The following is a 20,851-nucleotide window of genomic DNA, read 5'->3' on the forward strand; positions in this document are numbered from 1 at the left end:
CTAGTTACAAAGTGTTAAGTTAAAAAACAAAATTGTGCATGGCATGCTATTCTGAATGCTTTGATAGATTTTTTTTTTACTTTGTGCTGAATTAATCAGAAATTGATCAGTACTTTTACAAGTAAATGTGCACCAATATCAATTTGTTAATTATTTAAATTGAAATGTTCATTCTTGGAACTATGTATAACGTACTTCCTAAATTGACGATTAATTATTTAAAAAAATATCCAGAAAACATTTAAAATCGATCAACATCCTCTCCCACTCATGCGAGAACAGATTTTCTACCTGTAACGTGAAAAGTGCAGTATTACAATTTAAATGTCAAACGAATTAGGCGCAAAGATATTTGTTATTCTATTATGTTTGCATTTAATTTCATGCATTTAATAAAAAGGGGTTTGAACATAGACTATGTTTAATCTACCGTTAAGTTCTCCCGTTTTAATCTGTCCTGAAATTAATTTCTACGTTTTATTGAATACACACATAACCCTCTGGCAGCCATAGACCATTCTTCCGTGAGGGATATGTTAAAGTTCATTTTGTCCCTCATGTTTCCTGTGTCCATTGGGCGGGACCTTTCTTTCACTCAATGAATGAATTGATCGTGTTTTGTGTAATGAAAATTTTTCACACCGTCCTTCGAGATTGATTTTTTTTTCACTGGATTTGCAATCGACGCCTTATCCCTATGTATTTATTCCATCGTTAAAGGATTGAATTTTTCCATTGATAAGGAATGGTTCTTATGTTTTGTCGTATGTTCTGTGGCAGTGCCCGGAATATGTTTCTTCTTTGATAAGTAATTGTAAACTCGAAACCCGTTGTATTTACTTAGCTACGAGATTCTCCGTTATACAGCGCAGGAAACCCACTGACTACCGAAACCCGCTGTTATTTAAATGGATTAGAGAAGTACCTGTATGCTTGGAAATGTATATATCCGGAATTATACCATTAGTTCTGCCTGTATATATTTGACACAGTTTGACAATACCTGGAATTTGTTGAATTTTATTGTTGAAGGTAAGAAAATACTTATATGTATGTTGTATTGGAATGTATATCACCATGTACATGTAATCAGGTCTAGGCAACCTCCGTTTTTGGAGGATAGATTTTATCCTCCGTTTTTGGAGGATAGATGTATGCGCCCCCTGGTGGATCTTTTCAGATGAAGGGCAATTAACTCTGTTTTTACAAAGGGAGTTAACTATGAATAAAATATAATTATTATACTATAAAAATATCACCTTATTTAGCTATTGATAATTATAATTATTGATAATATTTAATAAATATTTAAGTTTAAATAATTGCAGGGCTGATTTTAAAGAAAAATATCTTATGTGAAGACATTTTTTTCAATATTCTGGATAATTGATATCTATAAATGGTATCATTTTGATTAATAAAATTTAACAATGTCTTTTTGTGTGAAGGGATTAAATTTAAATGATACTTAATAACATGTGAATTAATTAGAATAAGAGCTACAAAGTTCCTAAGGTATATGCAAACATTTACTTTGTACATGTACAATATAGCAGATCAAGATATCTATTGTGTGTCTCTCAACGTGAATGAACTCATTAATGTTTTAATGAGTAATAAACATCACTATTTTGTGATTTTTATTAAATGAAACATGTAAATAGTCTATGTCATTTGTAAAACTGAACACAGGAAGTACACACTTTCAAAGCATATTGTGAAAATACTATACATAGAATTTCAAATCGCCGCATACAATCATTAGTTTATTCCCTTAACTTTAATTCCCATATGGTCTGGTGCTTGCATTTTCTCATTAAAGATATGCACGAAGCCTTTGAAATATACCCATGCTATCCTCCAAAAATGGAGGATAATTTTACCCACAATGCAAAGTGACTTTCCATATATGGTAAAAATCAGCAGCCATCTTGAAATTGAGCTATCCTCCAAAAACGGAGGTTGCCTAGACCTGGTAATTACATACATATGTACATACGTACATACATTGATTGTACATACATGTGATATATATGGGCAAATGTATATCGATTTTCTGTTTGCATCCAAACTTATATTGCTTGTGTAAAATCATCATCCATTTGTGTTGGGTTTAACCATTTGTACTTTGTTTGGTTTTGCATTGCACTGGAAAGTTAATATAAGGATCAGAAATAATTATAAATCCCGCTTTGTAAATCAAGAGGAATTTTAAATAACCTAGCTACTGTGCGTCTTAACTTGCCGAGACCCACACCACGGGTTTTAAAGAACTCATAAACGAATAAATTAGTTAAAGTTACATACCAACAGAGAAAACGGTCGTTTATTGCAGGAAGCAATTTCAACAGCTAGCGTGTTTTAATCTACTCAATGTCCCCGATACACATTCAAAGACTGCGGCTTGTTGTTGCAATATAATGGTTTTAAAGTTGTAATGAAATTATAGGTAAAGAAAACACACTCATTTACTAGCAGCATAGGTAGGAAAAACATGCACGGGCAAATTCACCTAATTTATTTACATTCTGACAATCATACTTATAATTTGTAAATCAGATTATGTATAACATTACAGCACAAATGAAAGAAAAGCCTGCGAGAGACTTTGTCTATGATACAAAGTGGATGCCATGTTATGACACCGATTTCTCGATCTCTAGATTTATAAGTTATCACCGTGGTTTTAGAATTGCATTTTTATTTCATTTATCTTCAAGCTTGATGACAAGATAAGCTGTATCACACGCTCCAGTATCGAATTTATAAAACTTCTGAACAGCATAAGATCAGCTATCACAATCCTCGATCACCCATGCCGCTATCTCTTGGTATCTCCATGTATAACGTTGATATCAAAATTCACGTTTTTCAGCATTGCAATATACAAATATTTTCTGTCCATATTGGAGAAGTTGTTTTTTTTTATTGAACGATTTGCTGGCTGACACGAATGCCGAATTTGTCGCCCGGAGCTCAGTAACGCTGTTATTGTCTATCAATATGGTCATTTCTTTGGAAATATCTGTCTTGGTTTTGCGGAATATGTATGAAATGAAATAAATCCTTCTAGCTGCTACGAGAATTCCTAAGATTAAGTTGTAAGCCGATTTGGAGTTAGTGTTATTTCTAATAGAGCTTATGACTGCATAGGATTAAGAATTGGAACTTAACGAAAAAAAAAGCAAATTTTATAGCTTTATGCCCGCCAAAATTATGAACATGGTATGCAGTGTTTACCATGTTTGTCGTAAAGTTTCCTCCTTCTGTCTCTCCGTCAGACTTTGCTTTGTTAATTTTCAAAGAAATTGTTCAACCCATGCAGTCTTATTTTGCGTTTAGCTCCAAAAATACATGTACGTATAAGCGAGAACAGTTCATCTGTATCATAATTTCCTGACCTTGACCTCCCCTATAACCATGACCTTGCTACTCCATTTTGAGTACACCTTACTTTCTGAGTTTCAAACAAATTGTCGGACTATCCGACTAGAATAAAATATTTTATAACATTCCTTCGTTCTCTATATTAAGTATATATAAACGAAACGTAAAACTATTTCCCTGACATTGCGAGATTTTTCTTGGTTCCCACACATTCATGAGTAATTAATAAAACACACACAATCGGATTGGACTTATTTTTAAATACCATCGATTGACGTATAGTTGATATGTACTTATAATTTATTAAAAGTGTTAAATCGCCGCAATTTCTCATATGACTTTTTATGATCGTATGTGGAATGTATGATTTCGTTGATTTTTAAAGGATGTTGGCTGTAACAGTTGGTCATATGTTGCAAAATTTAATTCACTTATTACAATGGAATTTGTCACAGAAAAAGTCACGTTTTAAGTCAAGCACTTGATTGTCGAAGACAATTGTACCGATTTACAACAAAGGTCAGCTATAATGCAAATGCATTGATACTTAAAAAGTTAATCGAGTGGTTGTAAATTAAGGCAAAGTGTAATATTTTCAAAGTCAGCTGTAAAGTTGCAAGGACAAAGTTTACATTCAAGTGCTTCGCCAGTCTTTTTTTTTTATTTTTCAAGTAAAATGATTCGCTCTTAACAAAGATGGTGATGGGAAATTCCTATGCAATCATTAATCTGTTTTTCATATCAATCAGAATAAGTGTCGACACATTATGAAATATCATCTGCATATCATAAAGATATAAGCAAATACACGCTAATCATACAAACATGCAATGCACCAATCAGGATCGATACATGAATAAGACAGTTTTACCAATGCCGGAGCCAGTAGTTGGCTATAATGGGAGCGAGCTATCATCAACACCCATTTTAGATCACTCTCAGAAAAGACTTAAAATTCTGCTGAGCGTTAAATTAGAATCGATGGTATTCGTTATCCTCGTCATTTAAATTCACACAACACATGTATAAGACGCAGATTTTAAAGCTATCGACTCCATTAATGGAGATGTGGGATTGCGACTTGTTCCGTTAGGATAGCATGGTCAACTGAATGTATAATGTGGTATTTATCTCCCAGCAATAACACGCCAGTTACTTTATATTCCGAACGATTTAATCAATTTTATTCATTGTGTTGCAGATTTTGTGAGCTGAATTGCCTTTTAGGATTCCTGGCGATGTCAATACATACAGGTAGGAATACATATTTTTTCCTGACAATTAAAAACCGAAGAATATGTTGTTTCGTTTCTAGAGTGTGTTGTCAGGTCAAACACTATATATCATGTTTCACCAAACACATTTAAGTTGAATTTTATATAAGCGCAATTGTCATCCAAAAATAAAATATTAATCGTGTAATGAATTTTGGTTAATAGCATTAATAATTTCAGCCATTTAGGGTTTACTTTTTGGCTCACCTGAACCAAAGGGCAAGGTGAGCTTTGCTAACCAAAAATGTTCTGTCCTTAAATTTTCACATTTTTTTTTTGTTTTCTTCTGTAAAATCACTGAGCCAATTTCACCAAAATTTGGCACAAAGCATTATTAGATAAATGTGGCTTTCAAATTTTGTTCAAAAGAAGAGCTAGACATATTTGCAAGGGGGTATAATTAAGAAATGGAAATTATGTGGGGTATTTTAAAAAAGTCTTCATCTCCAGTGCCAAACAGCCCGTTATGTATACCAAAATTGTATATTGTACTGTAAACCCTATTGTGAGTTTAGAATGGATCTTTATAGCAGTATATTACATGTATACTACATGTATATACTAAAGCTAGTTAAGAAGTTTGGTCATACGGAGCCGAAGTGGCCATTGTTGTTCATTATATTGAAGCTATGTGGCCAACTGTCCTCTTCTTTATTATCTGAATCACTTCCACATGTATTTTCAGATATAAGACCAATATTCATTTTGTATGGAAACGATCACATTTTTGAATATGTGATTTCTCTTTATTTACTTCTTAATATTGATTAAGTCTAAATGCAACACAAAGTTTAGGATTTAATAAAGAGCATGCGTACATGAATTTTCATGAACCAACACATCGTGTGTAAGTTAGGGAGAAAACAGTTCTGCATTTGGTGAACGAACGGACCTTACCTAGCAATGATATAAGAACTTTATTGTTCTTTAGAATCCAAGTATTTATAACATCTATGGAATCACAAAGGCATTGAAGTGTTAGGCAAACTTATCAATGTAATGTAAACATCTATTCCAATGGTTTGTCACTTTAAAAAGTATGAATTTAATTTGAAAAATAAAACATGCGCGTTCTTTTCATGGTATCATAGTTATTGCCGTAAAGAAAAGTAGACAGAACACGAAACAGGGCAACACTCGTAAATCAAAAGATTACATGCCATTTCATGCCGGAGTCTAACCTTAAAAGTCACACGGACATGCTATATAGGGAAAAATCAAAATATTAATGGTGGATACAAAATGTTATCAGTGGTTTGACGTAAAGAAAAGTCAACAAGCTTTTAAGACTTGGCTTGATTGTGATTAGTGGTTTGTCCATCGGTAACACTGTAGGGGAGCTCAATGCAGGTCCAGGGGGCACCTGCTAAGGTCTCTATATAGACATCCGGTCACGAACCAGCATCGACTGTCTACGTAACAATCACGTGATGCGTTTGAAGAGAAAATGAATGTTAATAATAAAAGTCAGTCTAAAATAAGAAATCGTATGATTTGTATGATATTTAATCAAAGATAACCCTAAGATACGATAAATCTTGGCATAAGTCAATCTAGAACATAAACCTGATATAAAATAAACGAGTTGGATTAGAAACGAACCCACTGAACCAATATTCAATAACCAAGATATCAGACACCCGTCTTGTTGCTTGCGTTAGACTTTCTCTTTTGTTTTATGCGACCGGGATCACTGAATTCCTTCATAACGAGGATTTATCAGATTTCGCGACCCTATCCCCACAACAGATCCCATCGATTCTCGGATTTCTACAAAGTCCTAAATGATGTTTCCATTTAATTTCACTTGGTAAACAAGGACTCATTGTGTTCAGACATTTAAAATCATAATGCAAGTGAAATCTTTAGTTACACGATTCTTAAGAATGTGACTTTGATAACACGTAGAGATAAAACGATCACTTGTTCTTTTTGATTCGGAACAATTATTACATAGTTGACAAGAAAACAAAAGGTATATCAGGTGCTTAACAATGGATACAAACGTTACCCCCACACTTGGTTCATTGGCAAGCTCGATTGACTGAAGGGCTATAGAAAATTTAATTATTCTCAACTTGACTCTTTTCCGGTCTTGGGCTCATTTAATCTTTTTAAATCATGAAGAATAATCAAATATGGTATCTTACTAATGGAGTCCGGACCCCCAGCATGTGAACGGAGCGGAAAAGCTGCGAATCGTAGGAAGCATCTCTTCCTCTCACAGCTTTGTCATACAACGTTACGTGGTTGAGGGACTACATTCTGTAACCAAATACCGGTATCACCAACACAACAACCAAACACGTTCATTAAAGTGTGGACCATAAAAAAATCCAAAACACACTTATACGTATACTTACACATATACATGTACATGTAGCACGGCAAACTTTATATTCAGACAATTTACTGCCTCCGATGTGTTACTAGTAATTTTATGCACTAAATCCGAACCTATGAACACTAACCTACATGTAACTAACTTAGGCACTATCGCATTTCTGTCTCTGGTTGTCGCTTGGCAAAGTGGTAAAGCGGGAAAAATTAAGACTTTCTTCCCAGATTCGGAGCATTTCGAATCCTTTATTAAAGTAAAGTATCCTTCAAATAAGACCATGTAATGAATGCCCCTTTTTAAGGAGAGGAATTCGAAGCAATATACAATCTTTTCATGTTTAGTGGCCTCTGGTTACAGAAGGGCAAAGAAATATCCCTTCATGTCATCTACTCAGTGTGAGTGAAAAGTCAAGATGCGATGATACGCAATAATCCCTGCAAAACAGTAAATATTACATCAAATTTGTCGTATGAATTATAAAGCAAGTAATTTGTTTGAAATTCTCAAATAATGTTGTTTGAAAAAGAAGTGTTAATTGTGGATGTTTGTTAAAGTACTATCATTGAATATTCTTCAAAAGGCTCTTTAAATAAATGGTAAATCAGAACTGTGGATTGTAAAATAGATGGCGCCGGCTGAGTTGTCTTTTACTCCTTATAACAGAAAACAGCTGCAAAAATGAGGAAAGTTATCAATATCTTGAGCTCGAAAAATGAGACTTTCTTTGGAAATGTACAAAATTAAAAGGAAATCCTAATATGATAACGTTAAAAATCAGTGTCAGGAGCTAAAAAATGTTTAACCTTAAGAGAAATTGATTCTCAAAATAAAAGTGTATGTCCTGAACGTAAGTGTGTGCATATGCTCAGACTAAAAAAGTCTTATTCCTTTGCATTCTCTTTCATAAATAATACGCGTACGCTTAATCCCTATTCCAGCCGACAATTAACCAGAGTGGATCTATAGATAATGATTGGGGCTTTTATGCAAGTCTCTTCGTTTTCCCCCCATTCACTCGCGCCAGTATTGAGACAACTTTATTCACGTGTTTAATCAGCTTATTAATGATAATGATTTTAAACCGCGAGATCGATATCCACTGAAAGGAACGGTGCTAACTGGTTAACGGACAACCAGAGTAAACTACCAGATATTTGCATATATATACATTCATTGCCTGACGTCATGACGTCAGGCATATCTAAGGTTTAAAAGTTGCAATCTCCGAAACAGTGCAGACAATGGGACAAGCAGTATCATGATATTTCACAAAAAAGATTAACCGATGCATGTTTAAGATGTCAGCATTTACATTCACAATTGATGAAAATGTTATATGGCATGTAATAACAACAGCGAGCAAGAGTTTTCAAGTAAAAGGGACGGTCACCATGCAGAGCACGTGTGTAATCCTGCTTTAAAAATAGATCAGCATTCCACCATATTTGAACGGTGAAAGGGGAGGGGGTCACCGCAACAAGTTGTAACATATTGTCTATTACGGTACAATGTAAGAAATAATTGGTGTTGGATTATCATTATTACAAGAGAGTCATCAATTTGGATTAAAACAAATAAATATTTATACAGCTGGAATGTTTACTGGAGGAACTAAATCGCCAAAGCGGGGTGTGACCCCATTTTCGTTTAGTTGGGCGATTTCATTAATCTTGAAAAGAGAACATAACTCGCATGTCTTACTAAATGTACATTACCACATTTAAAACTTACTAATCAAGGTGTTTCTTAATTCGATACATTTCTTACAAAACATCCGATCCAAAGTATAATGTACATATATGTAGCTGTTACAAAACAAAAGTAAAAAAAAAATTCATCTAACCCTCCCCCCCATGGATCTCTGCCAATGGATGAGTTCATTCGTTGCGTGAACGGTAAAGCAGGATTTCGCGCCAAAATGTCTCATTCATAGTTTTTGTGCGTCGATTAGTTGACGAGTCTGTTGGGATCATGCAAATACCCCAGACCCCACCATGTGTTTACATCACAGGCACGTAGCATCGGGGGTTGGGGTGAGGGAGGCTGCTTCCTCTCCCCTCTTTTTATAGAATAAATGGAAATATCATGGATTTACCCCCCCCCCCCCCTCCACTTTTGTAGGAGCAAGCAATAATGAAAAGTTCTGCAAATAATGTCTAATTGAATTGAAGTTACAGTTAGGGTTTTTTTTCATGAATTTGAGAATTCATCCTTTTTAATTGCTTGTCAAGATGATTTTAATGAAGCTGCCCACACACATTCAAAAACAATACGTGTTTGTATACCCTCTCATATTTCATAAGGCTGGAAGTTTTAAAAAATGCCTTTCAGTTGATTTTGCAATTAATATAACAAATACAATTTGCAAAAAACGACTATTTACTCTCCAGCTCTCAAACTTACCTGTACTTAAATGATAAGTGTGCATTCCTAAAAAATTGAATTAATAAAATAAAAGAATTTCAAGTGATATACATGTATATATATCTTAAATTTCCGTGTTCCATTTATAGATTTATGATCAGCAGCAAAAATTAAAATTAATTTCTGATAAGATAGCCTAATTGATACATGTATGCTTCCATTGAATAATTTTGTTTAGTCAGGCAAGCTTTTTGGAAAGCTATTACTTGTTTTACATTTACATTCTGAAAGCAGATTTTGGATACTTGTGCGCTGATCTCGCCTGTTATTCCGGCCGTGTATGATTGGGTACTGATAAAATTGTGTGGATGATTGTTGTGATAGTATGAATAAAATGTATTGATGAAAAATCGCTTTATACCCGTAACTGTGACAAAAATGACAACATATTGACAATTGTTAAGTTGTGTGTTGACAACTGTTTATTCGTTAAGTTTCACTGACAAGCGTAACATTGTGAATCACCAACAATATTTGGTAAGGCTAAAACCTATATATGAATTGTCATACCATTATTGTCTTTTAAAAACATAGCGTCTTAATGGTATGCATAGACTCATGTACTGAATAGCAAATAAATTGATTGAAAAGTATTTGCGTCGTAAAATAAATTATTAATTCTTTTCAAACGGTAGACATTTCTTTCGTACAACACAATAGAGTCGATGACCTTAGGAAAAAAATGAGAGGAAAAATTATCAAAAGTCTAATCGTTTGTATTTAAACAAAAGATAACCAAGTAAAACCTTTAAATTTCCTTTGAGGACAAGCGAAGTGTGACCCATAGAAGGAACAAGCTCTCCCCTATGTATTTAGTGAATCAGTCGAATCATTCCGTTCAAAGCAATATATATTAGAGTGTATGTGCTGGAGATTCTTTATGATTTAGAATACGTGCAATACTAACAACCGATCTGTCTATGGTGTGTTTATTTTTCTATTTTACAGTGAACTTCTTTGATAGTTGGTGAATGGATTGAAGACGTGTGGACGAGATTTGTAAGTGTTCTCAACAATAACTCATCTCATGCAGCACATCATATTTAATGGAGGTTATATTTATCTCTCATATAAACAAAATCTTCTTTGGATTTTGCAGAAAGTGCTAGACAACAAAGAGGAATTAATATTTGAGCACAGTGGATGGATGCCGATGTTGACTCCATGGGTTCACAACAATGTTAAAGTATTCGGTTACAAGTGATGAAGGCTCGTTCTCTCCAAACCCTGCTTACCACGAACACACAGAAACTCATTTAATGAAGGACACAATTGACGTCAACATCAATCCAAGGTCGCGTGCAAAAATGGTGATGAAGAAACGTGCAAAGCAGGTTCAGAGAAGAGGAGGAGACTTTTCATTTTTCCCGCCAATTTCTAGGACTCCCAACAATCAGCGTAAGGAGGTCATTACACCGTATGTTAACCATATAGACGCAGAATCGCCGTATATTAATTCATTGGGAATATCACGTGTTCATGACGTCACGACACCGTATGTTTTACATAGCCAATATTCAAAACACGACGTCTCGTCACCCATGCCCCAGAAGGAGCATACGAGGGTCTCAAATCTCTCTCGTAATAACGCAGGAACCCCCCAGAATCAACCCCAGCATAATGTAGTGGAAATTACTAGAATTAGAAAAGACCAATCGTTTTCTCACGAAAGTATTAACAAAATTGGTGCTTCCTCTCCATTCATAGAAAGACGGTCTCGGTTAGATCATCGTCGAAAGTTAACGAAAGAGAATGCAAATCAACATACGTCTCGAAACCACGTGCATGATACAGACAAAAACGCAAAGTTGCAGGTTCAGAGTAATCAAATGGGACTAGTGCAAAGGACCGAGCGCCACAAGTCTTTCCACGACTACAGCCGAGCCAGAAACGAGGAACAGTTCTCTATCCGGAAGAAAATAGAGCAGTTCCGGAAATGGCACGAGGAACAGTATAAAGACAAGCTGAAGAGATTGAAAGAAGAGGTAGACAATCAGTACGAAGTCGAGAACATAAAGGCTCAAACTTCCAGGGTCGGTAGTCACACACCGCAAGGCAATGTATCGGTGGAAAAGAGAGAACGGCCAGAAAAGAAAAGAAAACCCGAACCACAAAAATCGTCTTCCAGTGAACAAACCCCGGTTCTGAATGGAGAGAATTTACCAAGCTCTGTGGACGAAAAAGCGAGTTCCGAACGGACTTGGCACACGTGGCGTGACGTCAACGATTCCTACGCGTACTCTGACGTGAAGCAGTACATAGAGGAAAACGAACTGATGACGAAAGAGAAGGAGGAGTGGATAAAGAAATGGGTCATCGATGTTGACAAAGCGATGAAACAAGAGACAGACGGTACCTCTCAAGTGTGATCCACATATAAGCTTACTGTGATAAAAACTTATTGTGATATATTCATGTATTCAGTTTGATTGATCTCTGTAGAGATTCCGTCATCAGTCCAAAACTACAGTATTATCTCAGATATTTTGGAAAGTGGTGCAAAAGGACACCCGGATTCCTGTATTTTTCTTCCTTACCTAAAAGTTTTGCCCACAACGAAAATATATGAGGAGATTGTAAAATATAACCGTTTACTTGAATAAGCAATGTACAATGTAAGCAAAGAAAGCGATATGTAATTTATTAGTAAATACATATTTAATGAAATGTTGATGCACATTCTTACCTCGCGCTGAATTTCTTAATATAAATATGAACTAATTATATGAAAACTTTATTTTATTGAGTTTGTTTTAAAAAAAATATATTGTTAAATAAATTATTGTTTGCACAAGGCGTTTGTAATAATTGAATTTGACATAACGATTGAAGAACATGTACACGTTTTTTTGCTTCTAATTTTGCATCTTTAACTCAACAATGGAGGATTTAACCAGTGCACAACACGAGCCAATATCAACAAAGAAGTTTTCTTAAGTTTGCAAATCATTTTGTATATGACTTTTTGTATAAATGCATGCATGTATACGTGTTTAGCGACCAAGTACAAAGATTTTGGATGCAAGGGCGAATATTGCATTTTTAAGGGGTTGGAAAGTACTTTGCAAAAGCAGATTTCGTGTTATTTAAGTCGAAATTAAACGTACCAGCGAATATTTTTTGAAATCACACCTAGTATACATGAAGTTATAAATCATTTGTTTGAGTGTTCAAAGGACGAATATACAGTATCCTCCTGACATCGACAACACTTTTCATCAATTTTTCATATAAAATTGTGTATACCGTGTTTGTGATAATGTAATCCCTTCGTCTGTGAAACTCGAGGAATCCACTAATCATAACTATTCACCAAATATGAAGATTCCTCAATCAAACCATATACATAGAAAGCGTGAATAAAGAGGTTTTTTCAAGGAGACTTTTTAAAATAACTTGTATCCCTTTACCGCATTTTACGATATCCTTTGTTTTATTCATTAATGGAATACACATGTATATGCAAACGCTTGCAGAGGTTCTCGGTTCAAATGATCAAATGAATAAAGCACAGACTTTAGATGATGTATTTGTTTGATGTGCTCTTTGTAAATGAATAATATGCAGACGAGGTACACCCTCCGGAAATTTTTATATGTTAATGACATAATAACTATCGGGATTCTGTCGCAGAGTGGAGCCGCCCCTGTGAAGCGTGAAGATCTCTGGACCATGTCCGCATAGCTGTGCCGCAATCTAATAAACAGATAAACAACAGTTAGCGATATACACACCTTAGAAATAATCAAAAGTCAAAGAAAATGTATAAAACTAATATATTTATTGCTTTCTGTTACTGGTAATGGAGTTAAACTATAGTGGAATATAGATAAGGCTGGGTTCGATTGACCTATTCTAGATTAACGTACGTAGCATCTTACATTTAATTATTACAATCTATCTTAAGTTATTAATGCAATGCATTTTCTTTGATTATTAAATATATATATAAATATCACAGGATTCGTACGATGTTCATTCAACAGTATAAAAAATTTTTATTTCTCTTTTGAAACACCCACTCTAGCTTGTCAGATTTCAATACACAGCTTAAAAGAAAATGTTTACGGGGATTTTGCATTGTAACATAAATAAAACTAAAAGTACCCGGATGGGACGAGATCGATGAAAAATTGTGCGAGGTATTCCAAATGACATCAAAATCTAACATTTCCCATTATAAATATCCATAAGAAATCTGTTTTTGTAACTACAAATATTTGAGTGAAAAACGAAAATGTGTAGCTGAAGATATTCTGGATATTTTTCCTATTCATCAATTTCAATTGCACTTCTTTTACAGGTACATGTATGTGCATTTTATATGATAATTAAAAATCGTCCAAATGCATAAACATTTTTGGACAGACTTTATGGGTACACAAAACAAAAAGAGACCTGTTAATGGCAATGTAACCATGGACCAACTTGCTGATATTTTGTTGATTATAGGACCTCGTTTTGCAAGCCTAACCTCTGAATAAAGGTTAAATAGTTTACAGTGCCTAGATTAACGAATCTGTGAGTGTGGTTCTTACAAGTATTTGATTTAACAAGTCTTCATACGTTGTTCACTGTTCATTTCAAAGTTCATTCATTGTAAATAGTTCGCAGTGAATGTCTCTGTTTGGGAAGTCCCAATAAGAATATACAACACTGACCTTGAACCCGTCATCCGTGCACTCCACGAAGATTCCCGACAGGGAGGAAGAGTCCAGATTGTACTGACCAAACTCAAACGTGGCGATCGGTGTGTACGCAGGAATCCTGGCGCAGTTTTCCAACACCTAAAAATTAAAAGGAAGTGTGTCAAGTTATTAGTCCTCGCTTTTCCTGACAGGCCTCAGTATCATCACGTTCGGTCAGTAAGCACCATTGCACAGTGCAGACTTCAGTATGATCCAGACCTACATTTTTGTCAACCCCCATCCCCCCTTCCAACAAATACAGGATGTACATGTAAACGCCTGGATTATGTCGACTAGTAAATTCAAAAGTACACTCAAACGGAAGTTCTCGTCTGTTTACCTTGGGTCCGGCGGTCCATGCCGAGGGTGCCGGAGCCTTACAGGTCTGCATGACGACCGCCTCGGGTGCACTGTGGGTCCCGTCCGTGCAAAGTCCGGCATTGTCGTTAAGAACTTGGTTTCCATTTGCAAGAACCATCACAAAGGCCAGAGGATCACATGTCTCTATAAGAAGAAACATATAAGATTAACTACCTTATCAAATATACTAAATGCATGGTAATTAAACAGAAGTATGCTAGTATGCTAATTTGTTGTTTTTATTTCATCACGCTGGTATCGATATGAAATAAAATAATTTGGTTATACACATGTATGCACGATCTACAAAATATTATTTGGACGTTGTCCATTCCGTTTTCTCAAATCAATGCCCAAAAAATTGATACTACAAATTTATTTTACCAGAACAGCACAAAACCAATATTTTAACAATATAACAACGATTATGGAACTAGTATATTAAATATCTTATAGTTTGGTAATATTGTAGTATGGTTTATCAAAAGTACTGATATTTACTGAGATTCAGAGGAGGCAATGTGCTTCCTGGCATATTAGTGGTTGCTGGTGGCATGGTTGTGGTGGCGGGTGGCATGGTGGTAGTGGCAGGTGGCATAGTGGTGGTAACTGGTTTCTTTGTGGTGATCGGCTGTGTGGTTACCTGGACGGTCGTCGTCGGTTTCTCTGTTGGTTTCTCCGTAGGTTTGTGCGTTGTTGTCACGTGAGAATGTTGTTGGATATGAAGAAGACCTACAGTACAAATCACCTGATTATAAAATTGATTGGTTCGTTGAGCTGTGAGATATAGCAGCTCATGTTGCTTTGTGACATTACATACCTTCACAAAACGTTTGTAACTTATTAAGACAGCCAGGTTCAGTGTTGTGTGTAATAAGGTCTCGAAGCCTATTCTCTAAAAATAACAAAAAAAATTCTTATATTCCAAAAGGAAGAAAGAAGAAGAATATTATATCGAACATGCTAATACTCTATAACTGCAAAAATTATGAAACATTCGGACAAGTCACCAGTGTTTCCATAAACATTTTAAACTTATGAAATCCGCTCTTATTCCAAATAAGTTCCAAGGAGTTATTCCGGATATTGACGTCCGAAATGCTCCAGTATAATTATGTATTTGCAAATTTTCCGGATCGGAATATCCCAAAGTGCATCGAACACTAGAGACCTGTATGTCACTCTATATGTGATATGTATGGGACCGGAGTACCTTGTGCACAGTGTTTTTAAATAGAGACCAATAAACCTAAATATGTGCATGTACAAAGAAATACCTCACAATATGCACAAATGATAGACGGCGCGTCTTTTAACCATAATGAATCACAATGATACCACAATGAACTGATGATATTAATTGAATACATTCATTATATATTTGGTATAACTACCTATACGTGTTTTATACACAATTTACAGGTAACTGCAATGTTTGACATTGTGGTTAAAAGACGCGCCCATGATACAGACCGGAATGTACATGTAATCCAATGAATACCGGTATATCTGTAAACAAAATGGAACCGGAAAACCCAATTGAAAACCCCTAAATATTACGAATACTATGCTAGTATTTCGAAAAGGATTTTTTACAAACCATCGGGACTGCCCCATCGGGACTAACCCACTGACGATACATCCACACATATTGCAATTGAGACTGCAATTACTCACTTTTGATGGAATTCATCATTGTTGATGCTAGTAAAAATAATCAGGACCGGGGCACCTCTTTGTATGATATGTAAAGTATTCCTTGGACTCTATTCATCACATGAATATATTGCTCGGATTTTTCAATGTGTGTCCATGTACTATTAAAATTGTTCAGTTTTAACGTACTGAGAAGGGTGTTATTTCCACCATCATTTTAAAATATATTTTTAAAAGAATAGTGTCATAGTTTTCACGTTTATTCACAAGGGATTATCCTTCTTAAGACAAGAGTGCTAAATTCAATAAGTATTTTTAGCGAATGGAAAAACTTTGGTACGTACCATCCGGATCCGAGTTATGGTGATAAAAAGCCTCGTCCAAATCGCTTGAGTAGGAGTATCTCTTGTCTAAAGTGAAAAAGAGTCGTCTCGTTACATCATAACCATGTATTGTTTATACGAGCACTCGATTTTTCACACCGCCTCCACCCGGGTCCGAACGTTAAGCATATAACACTGTGTCGAATAATTATCATGGGGTGAAATTTCAATGAACTATACTTCAAGATATTTTGTATAAAACTTCAAATTCACATTCCTTTTAATTATGCCAGTGCCAAGGTGATATTTTCGCACCGTTTAAGGTGCATGTTTTGAAAAATTCAAAAGTATAATACGATAGACAATTGCTTAAAGAGTTCCTAGGGGAAAACAATTATTTCCATAGGAAAAACATATTTTGAAAAAAAATTCGGAGGGGGTCATCCCCACCCCCTCCTGGTGCATCGTTTCCGTTTTATTCGTACATAAGGAGTATATAGAGTTGTCAATACAATTTGTTCATGGTTCACAAATTGATATATATGGTTAACTACAAATCTGATTGAGGTATAAAAATGTATGTAATTTAAAAACACGAGTGAAGGCATATTCATTTGTTTATAACTAAACAAATCGTTTTTAAAATTTAAGGCGGTAGATCTAATGGTTGGTTCGTCGACCACCGAGTCCCCTCTTAATGCCTATATATAGTAACATGCTTCATGCCTTGCTTCAGATCGCTGAATGTGAGTACAACTTACCGTTATGGTTGCGCTGACGGTTCAGAATAAAGCTGTAGATATGTCTGACAGCTGAAAAAATGTTGCACAATATTGGTTTCAATTCATTTTCTGTGCTTTTGACTTGTATCAACATAAACTTCATTTAAAAAAAAATTATTCAGATGATATATTCATAGTATGAAATATTAATTACATGTGTTTGCTTATTATACATGTATTATTACAGATTATCATTACTGGAGGACACCAACAGGAGTGCTCAATTCATTATCATGATTATTCTTAATCAACACGACTACATTTGTGAATTGTATTTTACAAGCGTGTTTGCTCACCGTCATATTCTTGACGCTTTGCCCATTCATTAATTAGATTCTGTATATCTGAAAAAAACGAAAAGGTATATCAAATTTAGGATATAAGAAGCTATTCTATTTGTTGGACATTTCGATGTCAAGAATTCACTGCAGCAATAATAAAATCTGTGTCATGAAATTTGTTACGCAGGCTTAAGTAAAACTAATTGCCCCTCCCTCGCAGAAGAATGGGTATTTCATTTACTTACGATTGCATGGCTCAATGTTGTTGTATGAGTTATATTGGCCTTGTTTTATAGCTGCAAAATTGAGAATTTTTTTGTATTAACGTTATAAACATGCGATAAGTTAAAACAACTATAACATAACTGTGTTAAGATAAAGAATAAGATGAAATGACGCTATACTCACTGTCAAGGAAAAATGCATCGATAGATAAAGCTAAAAATAAAAATGAACATTTCTATAGAAGCATAAAACTGATTTAGTAACATCGTAAATTAAGCATTTGATAAACACCATACATGAATATTCCAACAATAATCTGCTTTTTGTTTGGTGGTTCATATGCAGATGACGGTTGCAATAATTGCAGAAATAACAAGTATTCAATGATAGACATATGATATCACTGGTCAGCTTCATGGCAATATAATGTTATGAGAATATTGTAATGTAATATATCTTTTTTTCCTGATATTGCAAGGAATAAATCAACTTAAGGAAGGAGTCTTTTCATTATCAAACATACTTCTTATAATAAGAAATGCATGAAATTTTGACACAGTCAAACGGATCATATTACTTAATGATTCTATCAGTTTAATTAAATTTGACCTTTTTGCTTTCGGATAAAGGTCAGGTCAAGGTCACTACCTTTTTCCTCAACGTAAAGAGTGATAAAAATAAGTGTAGCTCTTTATAGTTCTGTAGACATTTGTTTAAGATTTGAAGATTCAAATCTTCAATGAAATCATAGACCATGAGAGTGTCTATCAGCTGATACTACTAAATTGGAATAAATATTTATACTAAAACTGATATTGCTTAGCCCGCATTTCCTCTAATTTTCTTAAATTTTGAAGAAATTTTGATTATTTTTTTATGCTTCCAATAATAAAATATTTCTAATTTTTATGTATTATGAAGACTTTATATAAAGATATAAATTGACAGAAAAGCTAATATATTGACCGTTTCATAAGAGAGAAAAACTGATTTTAGTGATTTTTTCACAAAAATCAATGTATAGAATGGGCGCTTTAAAAAGCTTATAAAAGTGTTATTTGATAGGCAAATCATATTTTAAAAACATATTCTGAAACCCAAGTATCATATTATTAGTTCACATTAGTAAAAAAATATCCAACATTATTGTTATTGTTTTTAAAATGCTAAAACAGACTCATTATATATATATAATCTGCAGCAATTCTGAATTGCGCAACATGTGAATTTTTCCTACGCCAATATTACGCCAAAAATATAGTTCTTGTTCCATTCTAAACATTGATTACATTTTTCTATGCCAAGTTGTATGATAGTAAAAAAGAAAGAAAAATATAGTATTTTAATTTCCTTTCATCTTGATTTAATGAACAATTAATCAAATTTACGTTTGACAAGTCGAAAACCAGAAAAGACTCCTTCCTTAACTCGCAGCAGTGAAGTGTATTTCCGATTAAAATTCTTAAGCATATAAAAAAACTTGATTTGAATCATTATTTATCTTTAAGAATGTTTTGACTTCAAGGCAAACGCGTGAAAATAATTTTTTTTTTTGGTTGAACTACATGTAATTTAAAAATATTTACATGAAGCTCTCCAGCATAGTAAACAAAGCATAGTGCGAGGTGCAATGCGTGCGCAAATAGTAAAATTTGCAGGATGCATCATCCGGATACAACTGTGATCGGGCGAGGCCGATCACAAAACGATAAACGTCTGTCGCAAGACCATGCATTTTATTGTTTACGATCTTACTAAAACTAATATCGATCGAATCGACTGAGAATCGCGAAATAGATTAACCTGTCATGCGTGATGCCAAATAACGTTCGTCTGGTTACACGTTATCAAATCAGCTACATGTATTGGGATAAGAGCGCATGGTGTCACATTTAATGCAATCTTTTGGTTGCGCATTTTGTCAGTGTCAACAAGAACAGTTCTTGAATATTTTACCCTCAGTTTCACATTTGGCAGTGAAACTCGAAGGCGGATGTAAATGAAAAATTCTTTACGTAAGTGACGTCATACGTGAGCGACCAGAATCAGGCGGATTAGACTGTGTGTTATCATGTTAAACATACATATAGAATCCTCGTGTAGTATCTCTTTTAACACTCGCATTCTAGTGGTCTTGTTCCGAAGCGTTTTGCAACAATAATTTAGGTCCTTCCATCAGCTTACGGCAGTAAATGTACACATGTATATATCTTAGTCAATAGATTTATTTACTAAATTGTTTACTTTGCTTCATGAGAAAACAGCAAATGTCTTAGAATCTTATTTTTAAAAACATACATCCATTTGTGGCTAACATGTTGGGATTTTTAGTTAAGGTTGAAAATTTTCATTCAATCTAAATGTCGGCTTTGATAAGTTTTCCCATACCTTCAAACACCACTTAGAAGTCAAGAAGCACGGAATTTTCAAATTCATTGATGTTCTATTACTGCTTTGATTCTCCAACAAATTTATAAGTCTTATAATGGATAAGATATGGCATACAATACAGGAAAGCAAGAGAAACGGGTGCAAATAACTGAGAAGCGGATACATGTTTAATGCGTTACATGAAAATCGGTCAAATGCATTGGTTTCTACAGAGACTGCATGTGATATGAATGTCCATAAATATAAACAGATACCTGTTAGGGTGAGCACAAAGAACCGGACAGCCATGGTGATATGAATAGCTTGGCAGATCTGCGACACGACTGATGCAGTGCTATCCACTTATAGATATGTAAGATAAGGCAGTCACGTTCGCTCTCACATGGGTTGCCATGTATATTTCTTATTACAGAATGGTTTACGTTATGTCCAGATCTGTGACTCAGGTTTTTCTTTTTAAAAAGTTTATTTACATAACTTTTTTTTAATAGATATAATATATTTCAGTGTTAATTAATAGAATAGTAATTAACATCTGGTAGTTTCAAAGCGTTTTCTCGTTTCTACGATTTCAAATATCAATTTAGGCAGTTTGAAAATCCATGATCTGATTGCAAGCTAAAAGTGTAATATGTAAAAATAAAATAGGCTACTTCAATCCGAATCAATTTCGATTCAAAAGCAAAGATCTTTTTAAACCAACATCTCAAAATATGAAC

The 20,851-nt window shown here is 34.5% G+C and overlaps 2 protein-coding genes across 4 annotated transcripts; one reads left to right on the forward strand and one right to left on the reverse strand.

The window, feature by feature from the left end:
* The first annotated feature begins 507 nt into the window (after window positions 1–507).
* Window positions 508–12,211, forward strand: LOC105333451 (uncharacterized). 3 transcript variants are annotated; one of them, XM_011436439.4, is made up of 4 exons: window positions 508–1,032; window positions 4,589–4,641; window positions 10,375–10,425; window positions 10,526–12,211. In XM_011436439.4, exon 4 carries the CDS (start codon window positions 10,605–10,607, stop codon window positions 11,793–11,795), a length of 1,191 nt encoding a protein of 396 aa, XP_011434741.3. In that variant the 5' UTR covers window positions 508–1,032; window positions 4,589–4,641; window positions 10,375–10,425; window positions 10,526–10,604; the 3' UTR covers window positions 11,796–12,211. The 3 variants fall into 3 exon arrangements, with proteins under 3 accessions (XP_011434741.3, XP_011434742.3, XP_019924950.3); XM_011436440.4 differs by lacking the exon at window positions 508–1,032 and adding an exon at window positions 4,402–4,510; XM_020069391.3 differs by lacking the exon at window positions 508–1,032 and adding an exon at window positions 4,445–4,500.
* A 726-nt stretch (window positions 12,212–12,937) lies between these two features.
* On the reverse strand, window positions 12,938–20,498 carry LOC105333455 (uncharacterized). The gene is made up of 11 exons (XM_011436444.4): window positions 20,387–20,498; window positions 17,925–17,954; window positions 17,762–17,812; window positions 17,532–17,579; window positions 17,215–17,265; window positions 16,475–16,540; window positions 15,295–15,369; window positions 14,976–15,206; window positions 14,455–14,618; window positions 14,088–14,213; window positions 12,938–13,122 (listed from the first exon to the last, which is right to left on the reverse strand). The coding sequence occupies exons 1-11, from the start codon at window positions 20,418–20,420 to the stop codon at window positions 13,018–13,020; spliced, it is 981 nt and encodes a 326-aa protein (XP_011434746.3). The 5' UTR covers window positions 20,421–20,498; the 3' UTR covers window positions 12,938–13,017.
* Window positions 20,499–20,851: the final 353 nt, after the last annotated feature.

This window comes from Magallana gigas, chromosome 5 (assembly GCF_963853765.1).
Source record: "Magallana gigas chromosome 5, xbMagGiga1.1, whole genome shotgun sequence".
NCBI lineage: Eukaryota > Metazoa > Mollusca > Bivalvia > Ostreida > Ostreidae > Magallana > Magallana gigas.

Bases quoted from the DNA above. Each gene is read 5' to 3' on its own strand.
- LOC105333451 (XM_011436439.4), top strand. From the start codon at position 10,605: ATGTTAAAGTATTCGGTTACAAGTGATGAAGGCTCGTTCTCTCCAAAC.
- LOC105333455 (XM_011436444.4), bottom strand. From the start codon at position 20,420: ATGGCTGTCCGGTTCTTTGTGCTCACCCTAACAG. The intron at 15,207-15,294 runs GTATGTAATGTC...TTTGTACTGTAG, and splicing joins GTTACAAACGTTTTGTGAAG to GTCTTCTTCATATCCAACAA. The intron at 14,619-14,975 runs GTAAATATCAGT...TTCTTCTTATAG, and splicing joins ATTGCCTCCTCTGAATCTCA to AGACATGTGATCCTCTGGCC.